This window comes from Conger conger, chromosome 13 (genome assembly GCF_963514075.1).
Source record: "Conger conger chromosome 13, fConCon1.1, whole genome shotgun sequence".
Taxonomy (NCBI): Eukaryota; Metazoa; Chordata; class Actinopteri; order Anguilliformes; family Congridae; genus Conger; species Conger conger.
Genome location: NC_083772.1, coordinates 19600263 through 19614711, shown reverse-complemented (window position 1 = coordinate 19614711; position 14449 = coordinate 19600263). Strand labels below are relative to the sequence as shown.

The 14449-nt window shown below is 46.5% G+C and overlaps 1 protein-coding gene across 1 annotated transcript in view; it reads left to right on the top strand.

Annotated features, from left to right (window-relative positions):
- tenm4 (teneurin transmembrane protein 4) overlaps window positions 1-14449 on the top strand; it is a 233562-nt gene that overhangs the window by 125490 nt on the left and 93623 nt on the right. The window contains exons 9-12 of the mRNA XM_061216776.1: window positions 2266-2424; window positions 5080-5294; window positions 8118-8328; window positions 13514-13615. Of these exons, the coding sequence (XP_061072760.1) occupies window positions 2266-2424; window positions 5080-5294; window positions 8118-8328; window positions 13514-13615 (687 nt within the window). The remainder of the gene's footprint in view (window positions 1-2265; window positions 2425-5079; window positions 5295-8117; window positions 8329-13513; window positions 13616-14449) is intronic.

The following is a 14449-nucleotide window of genomic DNA, read 5'->3' as shown; positions in this document are numbered from 1 at the left end:
TGAGCTGATGCGGTATATTCAATGAATATTAAAACACGGCGAATGAAAGTTCTATTTCTGAACCCCTTGCCACAAATGAAAGTGGATTGATTGAAGTTGGGAGAATTATTGAAGCTGTGGGTGTCAATCCGAAGCGGCGTGCCATGAAAATGAATCTTGTGCTTGGCCTGTTCATCCGTGACAGGATCGCACATTTCTGACTAGTAAGTCCCACAACAAAACAAATAAACCTCCCTTTATATCTGACACATAATATCTGGCAGGGGGGAGAAGAAGGATTTGCATTTGAAGTGTCAGCGAGGGCCGCTAGCGTTTCGCAGGAATAAAAGAGCTCTGAAACTCTGGGGCAGCTTTGCTCCGACGAGGAGAGATGGAAACAAACAGGACAAGTGTTGATGTGGCGAGAAAAAAATAAAAAAATAAAAAAATAAAACACGCCTCTGCAACTCTCATCTTTGAAAGCGGCTGATAATTTGGCACGCCACAACCGATTCTCCCGGAGCATTCGGCAGAATGTTCCGGAGAAGCAGCAGGCCAGTAAAATGGGTCGTAATGATTTTCTGCTGACAGGTGTGTTCTGCGCGTAGTTGCCGCGGTTACCGCTGCGTCGCTGGGCTGGCTGTGCCTGGGCCCCTTCTCGGTCATCCATCACGATCACCGCCGTCTCATCCGGAGCCACACCCGTCCGTCCCAGAAAGCACCGCTTTTGTTGACCCGCTGAAACGCGGGCGGCCCACTCTCCCGTCTTTATCCTCCGCCTCCATTAGGGCTCCTGCTGACGCGACGGTTTCATTGTCCCCTCGGTTCACCGTCTGCTGGGAATTAGTAAAGTAATGAGGGAGGGAGGAAAAGAGTCACCGCACTGCTTTTCTCTTCTGGGAGGTCCGTGCCTACCACACACATATTCATATACACACATACACACACACACACACTCATGCACACACACGCACTCTCACACGCACACACATGCACAAACAACACACACGTGTAGCGCAGAGGTCACTCCATTGATTTGCTCATCTCACTGAGTCAGCATTTAGAGTTATACCCTTAGGTATTATGTCTCTTGTAAGCGTGTGTGTGTGTGTGTGTGTGCGTGCGTGTGCATGTTCAAACTTTTGGTGAATTTACTATGCTAAAAGATTTTACCATTCTTCCTGAAAGAAGCATACTTCGGATTCCTTAATTTGATAGGGAATTGAACAACCTATCCTGTAGTTGCTTCTTAGAATGTGGGTGGGGGCCCTGTGATTGACAGCACAAGTGGAGTTGGTGTCTTGTGATCTTGTGGCTGTACCTCAGGTTTGCAGGTTTGATTCCAGGTGGGTCACTACTGCTGTGCCCCTTAACACAATAATGAGCCAGAATTACATCAGTCAATACTAAATAGATTTAAAGTAAAAATGTCCACTGCCCACAGACATTGTAGGCATTTAGCAGACACTCTTGTCCAGAGCCTTGTCCAGCACTAACAGAAGTAGAAAAAGACCAGCGCCCGGGTCCAGTATTTCCCCCGAGGGGAGAGTTATCGTCCACAAAAGACAGCTAGCGCAAGAGGTGCTGACTGGACTGTCAATTTGCCAAATATTCGAGTGAACATTAAACTAAGTTTTACAGACAAGAACAGTATTACCATAATAAGCATTAAACTACATTAAATGAGAAACTGCCACAGGCTGTTGAACCAAGGCTCTGAAATAAAATGAAGAGGGTACACCCAATCAGCTGTTCAGGCGAGGTAAACGCACTAAAGAGGATCAGGCCTCCCTGTTTTAATGTCCAGAAGCTGTGTTATCCCTGCCGTAGGAAGCTCACTTAAATAATGACATTACATTACTGTTATTTTGCTGACGCTTTCATCCGAAGGGATTTAGGGTTGACTAGACTAGGGAGGGGACAATCCCCCCTGAAGTAATAAGGAGTTAAGGGCTGCACCGATCTTATTGTGGCTACAATGGGGCTTGAACCACCAACCTTCTGGGTCCCGATCAAACACCTTTGCCACTAGGCCGGGGATCAGCAACTCATGGTCCGGTCCGGGGGTCAAAGGTTGGGGACTGCCAGGTTTCCACCCTCCCTTTACCTGGGAGTGTGAAGACAGTCTGGCCAATCAGCTGCACTAATTACCTGGGAGAAAAGAAAACCAGGGCCAGATTTGCATTCGAGGGCCACAGTCGATGACCCCTGCAGTGTGCTCTAGGCAGCCCCGTACCGTGCTGTAATAATGATGTTAACGTCCTGTCCTGTCCTGTCCTGTTTCAGCCATGCACCTGCTGGGGCTGACCTGGGACCTGCAGCCGGTGCAGAAGTTCCCGCGGATCGAAGAGGGGGGCCGGGGGTCTGCGCCCCCCACGGACCTCAGCCTGCCCCCCCTGGGGAACACCGGCCTGGTGGTCCCAGACCGCAGGGGCAAGGACGACGGTAAGGAGCCCATTTATTTACCACAATAATTAGTCAATAAGCAGCTGACATGGTTCATTGGGGGCACATTTACATTGTCCCCAATGAGCAATTTGTGAATACATTTGGGGCGGGGAATCTGAAAGCCTGATATTATTATTCTACACAGGTAGGGTCATCAATGAAAGTAAAATGTATTTCACTGTCTGAAACACACTGAGATGAGGTGGTCAGATGAACAATCATAGGCCAAAGATACAGCCTTGCATGGAAAAATGACGAGTTTAGTTTCTGTCATACATATACTGTAAGTTCAGTGCCAGTTTTGCTTTGTTTGCTTTTCAGCACTTTGGTTCCTATGCAGATTTGTAGGAATGAGGTTTTGCTGTACTGATGTATGGAGACTATATGCTCTGTTTATGTGAGAAACCGCATTATCAGAAACAGATTTGTGTCCGGAGAGAAAGAGGATTTCGTGACAGTTGGCGACCGAGCGACCCAGATTGCGCTTCCAAACTTTCTGTCAGGTCCTGGGGGACTTGCTCCGGCTCAGCGGGAAAGTTTTTCAAAATGGCTTTCTAACGATAATGGCGGGAACCCATGCGGGCGTGCCCTTCTGCTTTATGCTATTTGGCGGATCCCCCCCCCCCCGCCCTTCCTCCGCTCTCGGATGAATATTGCCTCTTTTGAAATGTCGGAACAATTGGCCGCCCATTCCCGCACGAAGGCTCGCCACTCCACCGGACAGCCATCTGCGGCGTAATCCACCGAGAACTCGCTACCGGCGGATTGATGGCGTTTGTTCGCGGGAACAGAGGCCGGCCGGCTTTTGGGAATCCGCTTCCGGGGGATGGAGGCAGATTAACCGCTCTGTCCCCGTCCCCCCTGAACCCAAACGCGGGCCCAAACGCGGGCCTTTCATCTCCTCGTTTGGACGGCTCTCCTGGCTGCAGATGAAAGGGCAGGATGGCCCCGGTGGTACCGTGGGCAACGACAGTTGGGAAGTTTTGAAGCCTCCCAACTCTGTCCAAGCAAGCAAACTGTCCAAATTTAGCCCCGCGGATTGTCTCAAAGGGTGAAAAGAGGTGATGGGTCACACCATCTAGAGCGGTACAGTACCAACCCACACGTTAGGCCAGGGTTTTGTTTTCATCTTAAAATCAGCAATCGATTCAGACCCAAGAAGGAACGAGAGGTGAGTTAACCGTGTAATGAACTGCATCATTGATTAATTAAGTACCGAGTAACAATGAAAGCCAGCATGCCCTGCGGCTCTCCAGGACCAGGGTCGCCGACCCCTGCTTTAGGCTGCTGAGAGTCCACAGACAGCCTTAGTGCTGAGCGCCAGCCTTTGTCAAAGCGCCGGGTGACTGGCAGTGGTTGCCCAAGGCACCATCGATCGGCGCGTCTCTAATTCTGCCCGACAGTGTCGCGTTGTCAACGGTGACAAGCTGGATCAATCCGCCTTGCGTCCCTGCGCGCCCGTGTGCACACATTTGTTTTTGCAGCTCTCCGAGTCGAACTTTCCCCCCCCGTCTGACTTTTGAAATTGATGTTCTGTGAGCTGTGCCGACATGTCCTTTAAGTTGAGCAAAGTTATCAAAAAAAACAAACAAACAACTGACTCACATTTTTCCAGCAAGTCCCCTTCAAGTATGATGTATGTACTAGATCTTGCCTGGATGTACTTGACTTAGTCTTATCTGGGGAGTTCAGACATTTTACATTTGACATACAGCAAGGGACGAGTTTTATTTCGCCGTTTCAGTGGGGAGAGGGCGGAAAAGCACCTTCTAAGCCGCGATTAGATGTCGTGTTGATATTAATGTGTTTCCCCAAAAATGTTATCACCACAGAGAGGCAGGAATGCGTGTTTACAGTCCTCAGATAGCGCTCGCGATCAGCTGTTACGCAGCGCGGAGCAAGCCCTCTGCCGGTGTGCGTCGCTTCAATCCGCCCGTCTCTGTGTTCGCATGGCTGTCCAAATAGCATCTGACTTAGTGAGAGCATTTTTAAAGTCGCTGAAATGTCTCACATGCTGTACATTCGGTGATGTTCTGGGATGAAAGTATGAAAATATCCGAAAGCAAAAATATCCCATACAGGATATACTGTATGTACTTATATGTATGTATATACCCCGGTGTAAAATCAGCTGTTTCAAAACCTCGTTTGAGCTGATTTCAAGTAGGGTAGTAATATGTTTTTCTGTTCATGAACAAGTAAATGGTAAATGGCAGGCATTTATTAGGCGATTGGCTGCCATGCAAGGCCCCAACCAGCTCGTCAGGAGCATTTGGGGGTTAGGTGTCTTGCTCAGGGACACTTCGACACAGCCCGGGCGGGGGATCGAACCGGCAACCCTCCAACTGCCAGACGACTGCTCTTACTGCCTGAGCCATAGCAGGGCTGCTCATACCTCTTCCTGGAGAGCTACCTTCCTGTAGGTTCTCATTTCAACCCTATGTTGGCGCACCTGATTCTGCTAATCAGCAGCTCAATGAGATCTCGAGCTGTTGAATGAGGAGTGCTTTCTTAGGGCTGGAGACCCTCAAATCGCAGATCTCCAGGAACAGGGTAGGAAAGCCCTGATGTATACATACTGTATGTACAATATGTGTGTATATTCATGTACATGTGTCTCGGTCTGAGTTTGGTTTCGCGTCCGTTCCGCAGGGAGGCTGGACGACCTCTTCCCAGACGACAGCTTCATCGACATGGGGGAGATCGACGTGGGCAGGAAGGTGGCCCAGGAGATCCCGGCAGGAATATTCTGGCGGTCCCAGGTGTTTGTGGATCACCCCACATACCTCAAGTTCAATGTGTCCCTGAGCAAGGGTGCCCTGGTGGGCATCTACGGACGGAGGGGCCTCCCCCCCTCGCACACGCAGGTGAGCGCCTGTCAGCGGAGAAACCAACGCTGCGCTCTGACTGGTGCAGGCGTTTCTTTAAGAATACACCCTTTAAATCCACTTTCACCCTTTCAGTCTCAAGAGTGCCATATGCCACTCAAACGTAACGCTTCAACTCTTGAAGGTCTCTTCAAGTAGTTAGTCATCCATTTTAGCCGCACAGGTAGTCTCTGTTCAGCTCTTACTGTAGCTAGATATGCACTCATAAGACTTGATGGCAACCTATATAATTGTATCATTTGAGTTGAACAAAGCGGCTTTTTCTGAAGAATACTGTTTGAGAAGATATTTCAAATAATGTAGGGCCAGATTTGAAAAAAACCAAACAAAATAAAATGGTTCACAGAAAAAAGGCCAAGGAAATGTGAAAAAAAAGGAAGACACTAAATACAGCTGCTACATGTGTTCACAGAGAATGGGGTGGGATAAACATCGTTGTGGTTTGAGAGTGTTTGCAATTCCTCTCTTGATCGTTAAGAGTCCGTTAAAATTACCGATTGTACCTTTAAATGAAGATATTTTTTTTGTAACAAAATTAGTTGTCTTTTAAATCAATTAATTAAGGATTCACATTCTTTTCGCTGGTGTGTTTTGACCTTACTCTGAGAAGTAGTGCCGATTCTTCACGGCTCCATCTGTATTTATCAGCAGCTGAACGCTTCACTGAGAACGGAGGAGGAGAGAGAGGGAGACGCAGGGCTGATCTTTCCAGATAGCTCTTGCGTAAAATGCTTCTGAAGACACTTGTATCTTTGATTAAATCAAGCGACAATATAATGAATGTGGAAACATCTCAGTTTAATTTGGAAAGTAATGAGAACTGCTTCTGTTCAGGCGTATTTGGAGGAACAGGCCGATAACCGCTCTGTACAGTATTATCTGAGTGATTTAATGATTCAGGCATTGGCAGAGACAGTAGATCTGCTTTTAAAAAAAAGAAAAAGCAGCTACAGATAGGAAGGCTTCATTATACTGTACTGTGTGCTTCAAATGACTCACTTTTTTCCTCTCAATATACATCACTGCTGAAATTAATGAATACATGTATCCTTGCCATTTTTTATTTGAATAACCCTTCTTTTCCTTAATGCAATTCTGATTCAAATAAATTAATAAAATTATTGTATCATTGCACTCATTTAGTTAATATTAATATTTTACATAATAAGCTCATTTTGTCAGTGCTCCCTGCCAGACATATTAACTGAATAGCACTTCTGAATTTGAAGATACTGGTTATATTTCACTGTGTATTCTGAAGGCCTAAGCTCTGATATTTCTATAAAGCAGATTGATATTAATATGCCTATCGACGCATTGTTCAGAATGGTGTTCTGATGATGACATACTGAAGTTAATTAATAGTTAATTAAGGAATGGTCATACACAGAGCAGGTGCATGCCTGGGTGGGAACTACTGTTTGAATTATTGGTAAATACGAATACATTAAGACGTCAAATCTCTTATTCACAGGTTTGAGTGAGTGTAAGTTACGATGTCAGTTCATGCACAGTCATCAATCTGCATCAGTCTGCATCGATTCTTCAAAATTGACTTCATGTAGCCTGAACATGCAAATTAATGAAATTATTTATAGTATTGCTCAGGTTTCTCCTTGCTACATGGCTTTGGAAAACGATTTTCTTTCTTTCTCTAATGTATTGATATTTGTGCATTTCCCCCCCAAGTTGTATGTGTAATGAATTCATCATTCATTTCTGTTTGAGAGAATCGATGAGTCTTGCACTTTGTACATGATTCAGTATCTAGTTTACTCATTAGGCTGATATTATCAATACACCAGCAGCTGCTTTAACTGTGATCAGTCCTGCTAATGCCAATACTCAACATCACTTGTCATTAGAATAGAATCCAAGTATTGTATATTGTGCCTAAACAAGAGTATACTATAATATATATATGTATATATAAGTATATACTATATACTATATAATATATATTTAATTTTTTTCATGCAACTTAATTTTTTTTTCTTTTCTGTTACTAGCACATTACAAAAGTCATTCTGTATTATATCTCATTGGCACTGTGTTCAACATCTTGTGTGCATGCAAAAAAAGAAAACCGAAAGCATGAAAAAGTTTATTTGGTAATTGGTAGCGCTCGTTCCCAGCTCTCACACCGTAGTGTCTGATGTGATGGCATTTATAGCTGACAGTAGGCCTGAAATTAAAGGATGAGAGAATGGGAAGATGATGTTTGCTTTCCCATTAGCGGGATAAGGTTAGCATGTCCGCTGAGGGTTGTTGGCACCAAGTCTTATATGCCTCAAAGGCTTGATTTGGATCAAAAAATCATCAGCTGAAAAGATGGTTATAAAACATTTTCTGGTGAAATAAAAGTCCAGAGTTAAAGATCAGATGGACATTAAAACCAGGTTACTTTATGTCTTTTCATTGCAAATCAATTTGTTAGCCATCATTTTTGATACAGACTTTTGAAATGAAAACTCCATGTCTGCTCTTGTCTGGTTTGTCTTTCTGACTTTGTGTCATTTGTCAGTTTGGGTATTGAAGTTTATCACCATGGGTGTTGCATACATAGACAGGAACAGGAACATTCTGGGTGAGCTGTTTGGTGCCTTGCACACAGTGAGTGAGTGAGAGAGTGAATGGGTGAATGAGAGGCATTAATTGTAAAGCTCTTTGGATAAAAGCGCTATATAAATGCAGTCCATTTACCATTTCATATTCCATAAATATTTTAATTAAATGTGCTATGGTGACAAAGTTTAGGTCTGTAACGTGATACATGACTGGATCCTCTCTGTGGTTGGTCAGTTCGACTTTGTGGAGCTCCTGGATGGGCGGAGACTGCTGACACCAGAGGCTCGGGGCCTAGAGGGACCAATCAGCTCCCAGCGAAGCCTTGTGCCGGTGACCAATCACGACACAGGCTTCATCCAGTACATGGACTCCGGCATCTGGCACCTGGCTATCTATAATGACGGGAAGGAAGCTGAACAGATCTCCTTCATCACCACGGCGATAGGTAGGCAAACAGATCTCCTTCATCACCATGGCAATAGGTAGGCAAACAGATCGCCTTCATCACCACGGCGATAGATGTGCCAACAGCGCTCATGCGTTGCTGCCACGGACTGGCTGCATTCTACAATGCAGAGTGCAGAATTGCTGGTTAGCAGTGAAGGTTTTACCTAAAATGGAACCAAAAAAATTGTAATTTCCAGTAAATAAATACATAAATTTTCGTTCTATGACAGTTTTTTCAGTGAATTAATTTGATTTCAGTCCATTTCTGGAGCTAAGCGAATGGATGTGAAACTGACCTACTACCGACAATGATTCAGATTTTTGGGGCAACAAAAAACACTGTTGTTGAATGGAATTATCATATGGCACCCAATTTCAGATGGTATATTTTATCTTCTGTGAATCATATGGGCATGTGCGTAAGACCAACCAGAGCAAAGTAGCTTTGTAAAGAAGCACGCAGCCTAGCTCTGAGGTACCCATGCAAGTGTTGCATCAGGTGAGACATTATTATTATTATTATTATCCTAAATCATCGAAGGCTGTGAGATTCTCACCGTTTGCTCATTATTTAAATTCATGTATTAATTCTGCCCGGGTGTGAAGATCTACACGGGGTCTCCTGCTATTTCGGGTCCGGTGAATAAAACACCGTGGCTCTATCTGTGTGGCTGTAGCCAGCTGCTACTGCCATCTTAAAGTTCCAATTGACTTTTCACTGCCAAGGGCTCCATTATGTTCAGTTGACAAGCGGAAATTCAATGAACTGCCAATTTGCCTGGACAAATTAGCGAATTAGCTGCACCGTATAACAGAGGGTTATTGTCGCGTGAACTCCCACTTTGTCCTGGTTAATGAATTAATTAGTTGATTAATGCATTTATTTATTTATTAGTTTATTTTTAGAATAAAGTCAAACAAAGATTTTGGGAACTAAAGCAGCTTATTGATATATTTTGCACTTCTCAGTGCTAAAGTTAAAATGGCGTCCTCTTACTGGGATATATACATCAGTGGTACTCCCTCGTGTACCACGCTTTCACAGCTGGCTTATTGATGGAGGTGATTTGGCTTCCAGTTGCAGGTTATTTGGCCTGCTGAGAGGAGATGCTGAAGCTATACAGTACACTGCAGTGTCGCGCGCCCAACTAAAATTGAGTGCCTCGCGCTTGGCTAGACTCAATTAGCGGCAATCACAATGCTGGGATGTGTTCCGGAAGGTTCTTTCTGTCTTCTTCCTCCTGGGCTCTGCGGTAGGGCCCGTCGGCGCTGAGTTAGGAGTTGTAATGCGTTCCCTTACGGAACGAGCGCCATTGCAGTCTGTCAAATCGAGTCATTGGCTTGGTGTAATACCGCGGTACACAGATGCTTCAGCCACAGCGGTGAGGATAGTGTGCATGCAGTGTGTGTCCTCTGCCGGTGCCTTACAGCAGAGAACCCCCACCCAGGCTCAAGTTGAAAAGGGTTATATACTTTTTTGTTTTGTAGTTTGAAATATTTTCCCGAATGTAAATAGTCATTGCCTATAAGTCTGGCTGGGGACCCCCTACATGCTTGAGGATTTCATTACATTACATTAATGGCATTTGGCAGACGCACTTATCCAGAGCGACGTACAGTTGATTAGACTAAGCAGGAGACAATCCTCCCCTGGAGCAAGGGCCTTGCTCAAAAGATCTGTGCAGATTTTATTGTGGCTACACCGGGGATTGAACCACCCTTGCGGGTCCCAGTCATGTACCTTAACCACTGCGCTACAGGCCAATTCCCATGGGTCTGTTTCGCTCTTGTGCTTGTAGGGCATAGTTGCCCAATCCTGTTCCAGTATATGTACAGTACATGACAGAAGGGCCCATTACCAGCGTCTTTATAAGAGTGCGTTATTGGCACAGGTGGGAGAAAGCGTTTTGAGGATCTTGCGGTGGCTCAGGAGGTGTCGGGTGTCACTGAGGAGGGAGCTCTGAGATCGTTATAAAATGGCCGCTGCCCGAGGATCCGTTGGTTTGCAGGCTCTGCCGCTGCGATACGAATGTTTACCTTTGACCCTGCATGGACATCTGACCTTTTCCCCAACAGCTCTCGCCCACGGCCGAACCCCACGCTCAGCTTTCACACAACTTCCAAACTGGGTGTGGCCAGCAGGGATTTGGCCAATCACAGAGCTGGAAAAGCAGAAGCCAGTACTTTCGACTTCTTTTCGTGGGAACCGGAGACACACGCGTTTTCGGAAATCGTTTGGTCTTCCTGAGCGGTGTTCCGAGTTAATGAATTATTCACTGAATTGTGTGCAGTTGTGTGGGAGTTGTAGCGATTTTTCATAAAGCTTGTTATTTCAGTGTTCTGTTTTATTAATGTGTTTTTTGCTATTGGATTGTCAAAAAAAAAGGAAATAAAGCATATTATTGTATGATAAATGATCAACATCTACACACACACAGACACACGCCTACAGGTGTAAATAGCAAAAAGCAGCCATTTTCTAATAGCAGAAGCCTTTTTCAGCATCACAGTAACTCAACCACTGCCAAAAATATTCTGTTTTGAATGGATGTACATGACTTTTCTCCCTCTCTCTCTGTGGCTGAATGAGCAGAGATGACCTGCTCCTTCAGAGCAGCAGTGAGGGTTTAGGTCCCCCCCGCCTTACCCCTGTGCTGGGGGGTACAGGAGTGATTGTGTCTGATTGTGTTCGGTGCCTCATTTCATCACCAGCGATTCCCGGCATCTGCGGCGGGTTCCGTGAACCACGCGACTCTCTGGAGCGGAAAACCGCCTCACCACTGCCGCTCCATTGCTAATGGGAGCTTCTCACACCTCCCCCCTCCTTCCCTGGAAAACCTGTGGCCACACAGGAATTCTCCCTTTGTGTTATCGCTCCTGCCCGACCTTGTCCCTTATTCCGTGTTTCCTGGATGGCAGTGTAGCGTGGTGGTCAGGGAACCGGGTGGTGGATTTGGAATTCCAACTGCCACACTGCTGTTGCGCTCTTGAGCAAAGTATTTAACCTGATTTACTCTAGCAAGCAAAACCTAGCAACGTTAAATAGATTGCAAAACATTAATTTGTGTGATTTCCTGTGGACAGGAGTGTCTACTAAATGCCAAAATCTACAAGTAGTGTAACAAAATGTCCTTGTGTAGGCGGATAGTGGCAACACTAACAACAAAAATCATATTCGGAGAAAGGAAGAGAGAGGCAACTCTCCCCAGCCCAAAAAATCTATTATTTTGAACTGTCCTGTAGGTTTCCATCCATCCATCCATTATCTGAACCCGCTTATCCTGATCAGGGTCGCAGGGGGGCTGGAGCCTATCCCAGCAAACATTGGGCGAAAGGCAGTAATACACCCTGGACAGGTCGCCAGTCTATCTCAGGGCACACACACCATTCACTCACACACTCATACCTACGGGCAATTTAGACTCTCCAATCAGCCTAACATGCATGTCTTTGGACTGTGGGAGGAAACCGGAGTACCCGGAGGAAACCCACGCAGACACGGGGAGAACATGCAAACTCCGCACAGAGAGGCCCCGGCCGACGGGGATTCGAACCCAGGACCTCCTTGCTGTGAGGCGGCAGTGCTACCCACTGCACCATCCGTGCCGCCGTCCTGTAGGTTTCCGTTTTCTATTGCCATAGCGATTATCAGAAGTCCCATCACTGCAAGGACGTAGATCTCATTTCAACTTTGAGGGCGAATAACAAACCAGAAATGTTCTTTGTTAACATTGTTTTGGGAAGGACACTCCCAGGACCATCCAATACAGCATTTGATGTTTCCCCTAAGTTTGGAGGGTTGGGAGGGAGGATTGAGCTCTTTGCATCGCTGTAGGTCCTGTGATGTTTGTCTGTGGCTCCTGAGGGATGATGTAGGGCTTATAGGCTCGTGTTATTTACATTATCTTTAGGGTAGGTGACCGGCGCAGTCAAGCTTCAGCGGTACAGCAGACACGGAGGCGTGATGCTAAGCAGGTGCACAGGCTGACGTGGTGTGTTGACGGGGTTTTCTGCAGGGGAAATGGTTCTGTTTGTCTGAGTCCTTCAAGTGAGAGCACATCTGCTTTGCTCTGTTAAAGAAGAGTACAGTACATCAGAGCCAAATGCTCCTCTGGGCGGAATCACAGGAAGTTGGATTGGGTGTCTCCTTGGCGTGCCGGAGTAGCGTAGCGTATCTCCTGACAGCCCGGAGACAGAGCGGGACACACAGAACTAGCAGCCTTCCCCCGGCGTGCTGGAATCTATGAGCTTGCAGCTTGCTGTCCTCGTAAACAGGGATTTCCTGCAAGGTGTGTGAGCGTGTGTGTGTGAGAGGGTTTGTGTGTGTACGCATATGCGTGTGCGTGTGTGTGTGAGAGAGAGAGAGCGTTTGCTTGTGTGAGAGAGTGCGAGAGTGAGAGCGCACACACACGCATGCATGCACACACACACACACACACACTACCCCCACAGTCTGTGAGGAACACACACACACCATGACTCATTGCTGCATAATTGTCCTTGCGGGAAGAGGGTGAAATGGCAGCGCCCCGTGCCTTCTGACCCTCTGTCACGTTTTGAGCCCCGTTCTGCGGAACACAAAAGCCGCTCTGTTCCTCTCGCCGTGCCCGTGAGGGGTGGCCGCTCATAGCCAGCGGGTTCGGATCACAGAGCGAGCGACCTCCCTCCCGCCCGAATTCTCGGTTAATCACAGCTCATCCATATCAGAGCGGGCATGTGACACGTCCGCCCGCGTCCAGGAGTCCTGAAGGAGGGCAGGATCTCTGATCAGTGCTCTGATAAACGTGTGGAAATGTGCGTAGTGCGTAGTGTACAGGTAGTCATGTCAACACACAAACAACCTGTGTCAACGCCTTTCATGTTAAGAACAGGTTTAACTCAGTCCATATGACAACCCAGCACAGAGCTGTGGAAGCTGGCGTTTTAACTGTGCGAATGTATTTCACTATGCTGCCTGCGTCCTCTTTCCCGTCCTCCAACAACAACATCCTGTCACACCATCGCGACAGACACCAAACGCCCAACAAAAGGATCCGTGTTGAGCTGTGAAAATGTTATGAATGATTTATTCTGCATGTTGTCATCAAGTGTGAATGGTGCCTGACAAACGCCTGACACTTTGCTTTTTTGTTTGTTTGTTTTTTTTTTGTTTTTTTTGTTTTTTTGTTTTTTTTTGCTTCCAGACTCGATTGACAACTGTCCCAGTAACTGTTTCGGGAATGGCGACTGTGTTTCCGGAACCTGCCACTGTTTCCTTGGCTTCCGAGGTCAAGACTGCGGGAGAGGTAACCCACCTTTTCTCCCCCCTCCTCTCTGTACCCCTCTCTCCCCCCTCCTTCAGATCTCTGCTCCCTGCTCTGTGAACCTGCCTGTTCTTGCTTTGGTAAAGTACATTATCGGGATTATAGTTCAGGGGTGTGTGATAAGCTGACCCGGTCCCTGATCGGCTGGGCCTGTGCAGACTTGTCTGGGGCAGTTTGCTCAGGGTTAGCCCAGTGGAGTCATATCAACACTCTCCCTCCTGGTCATTCTCAAATATTTACTGACTTCTTCAGATAGTCTGTCTCCAAATATTTTTTATATTCCTTTCAATCTCCAAATATATTTGAGAAGATAAGTGTAAACTTTGTACACACGCGTAAACACACTACAGGGGCAGCCTGTAGCGTAGTGGTTAAGGTAAATTACTGGGACACGCAGGGTCAGTGGTTCTAATCCCGGTATAGCCACAATAAGATCCGCTCAGCCGTTGGGCCCTTGAGCAAGGCTCTTAACCCTGCATTGCTCCAGGGGAGGATTGTCTCCTGCTTAGTCTAATCAACTGTACGTCGCTCTGGATAAGAGCGTCTGCCAAATGCCAATAATGTAATGTAATGTAAACCGCAAACACACACATAAGCTCACGTTTTTTGTTTCTTTTTGTAGTTCCACAGTTGTTTTTGCGTATGTCAAGCCTTTGCTAGTCTGTGAAAATAATGAGCGCGTAGTCTGGTGTCATCCTCCTTGTCATCTGTGTAAGATGGAGCCTCAAACCCTGCTGTGAAAACAGAGGTGGAAGCCAAAAATCCCTCCTTCCCTCCCTCCCTCCCTCCCTGCTTCCAGAGAGTTTCCCGAAAAAG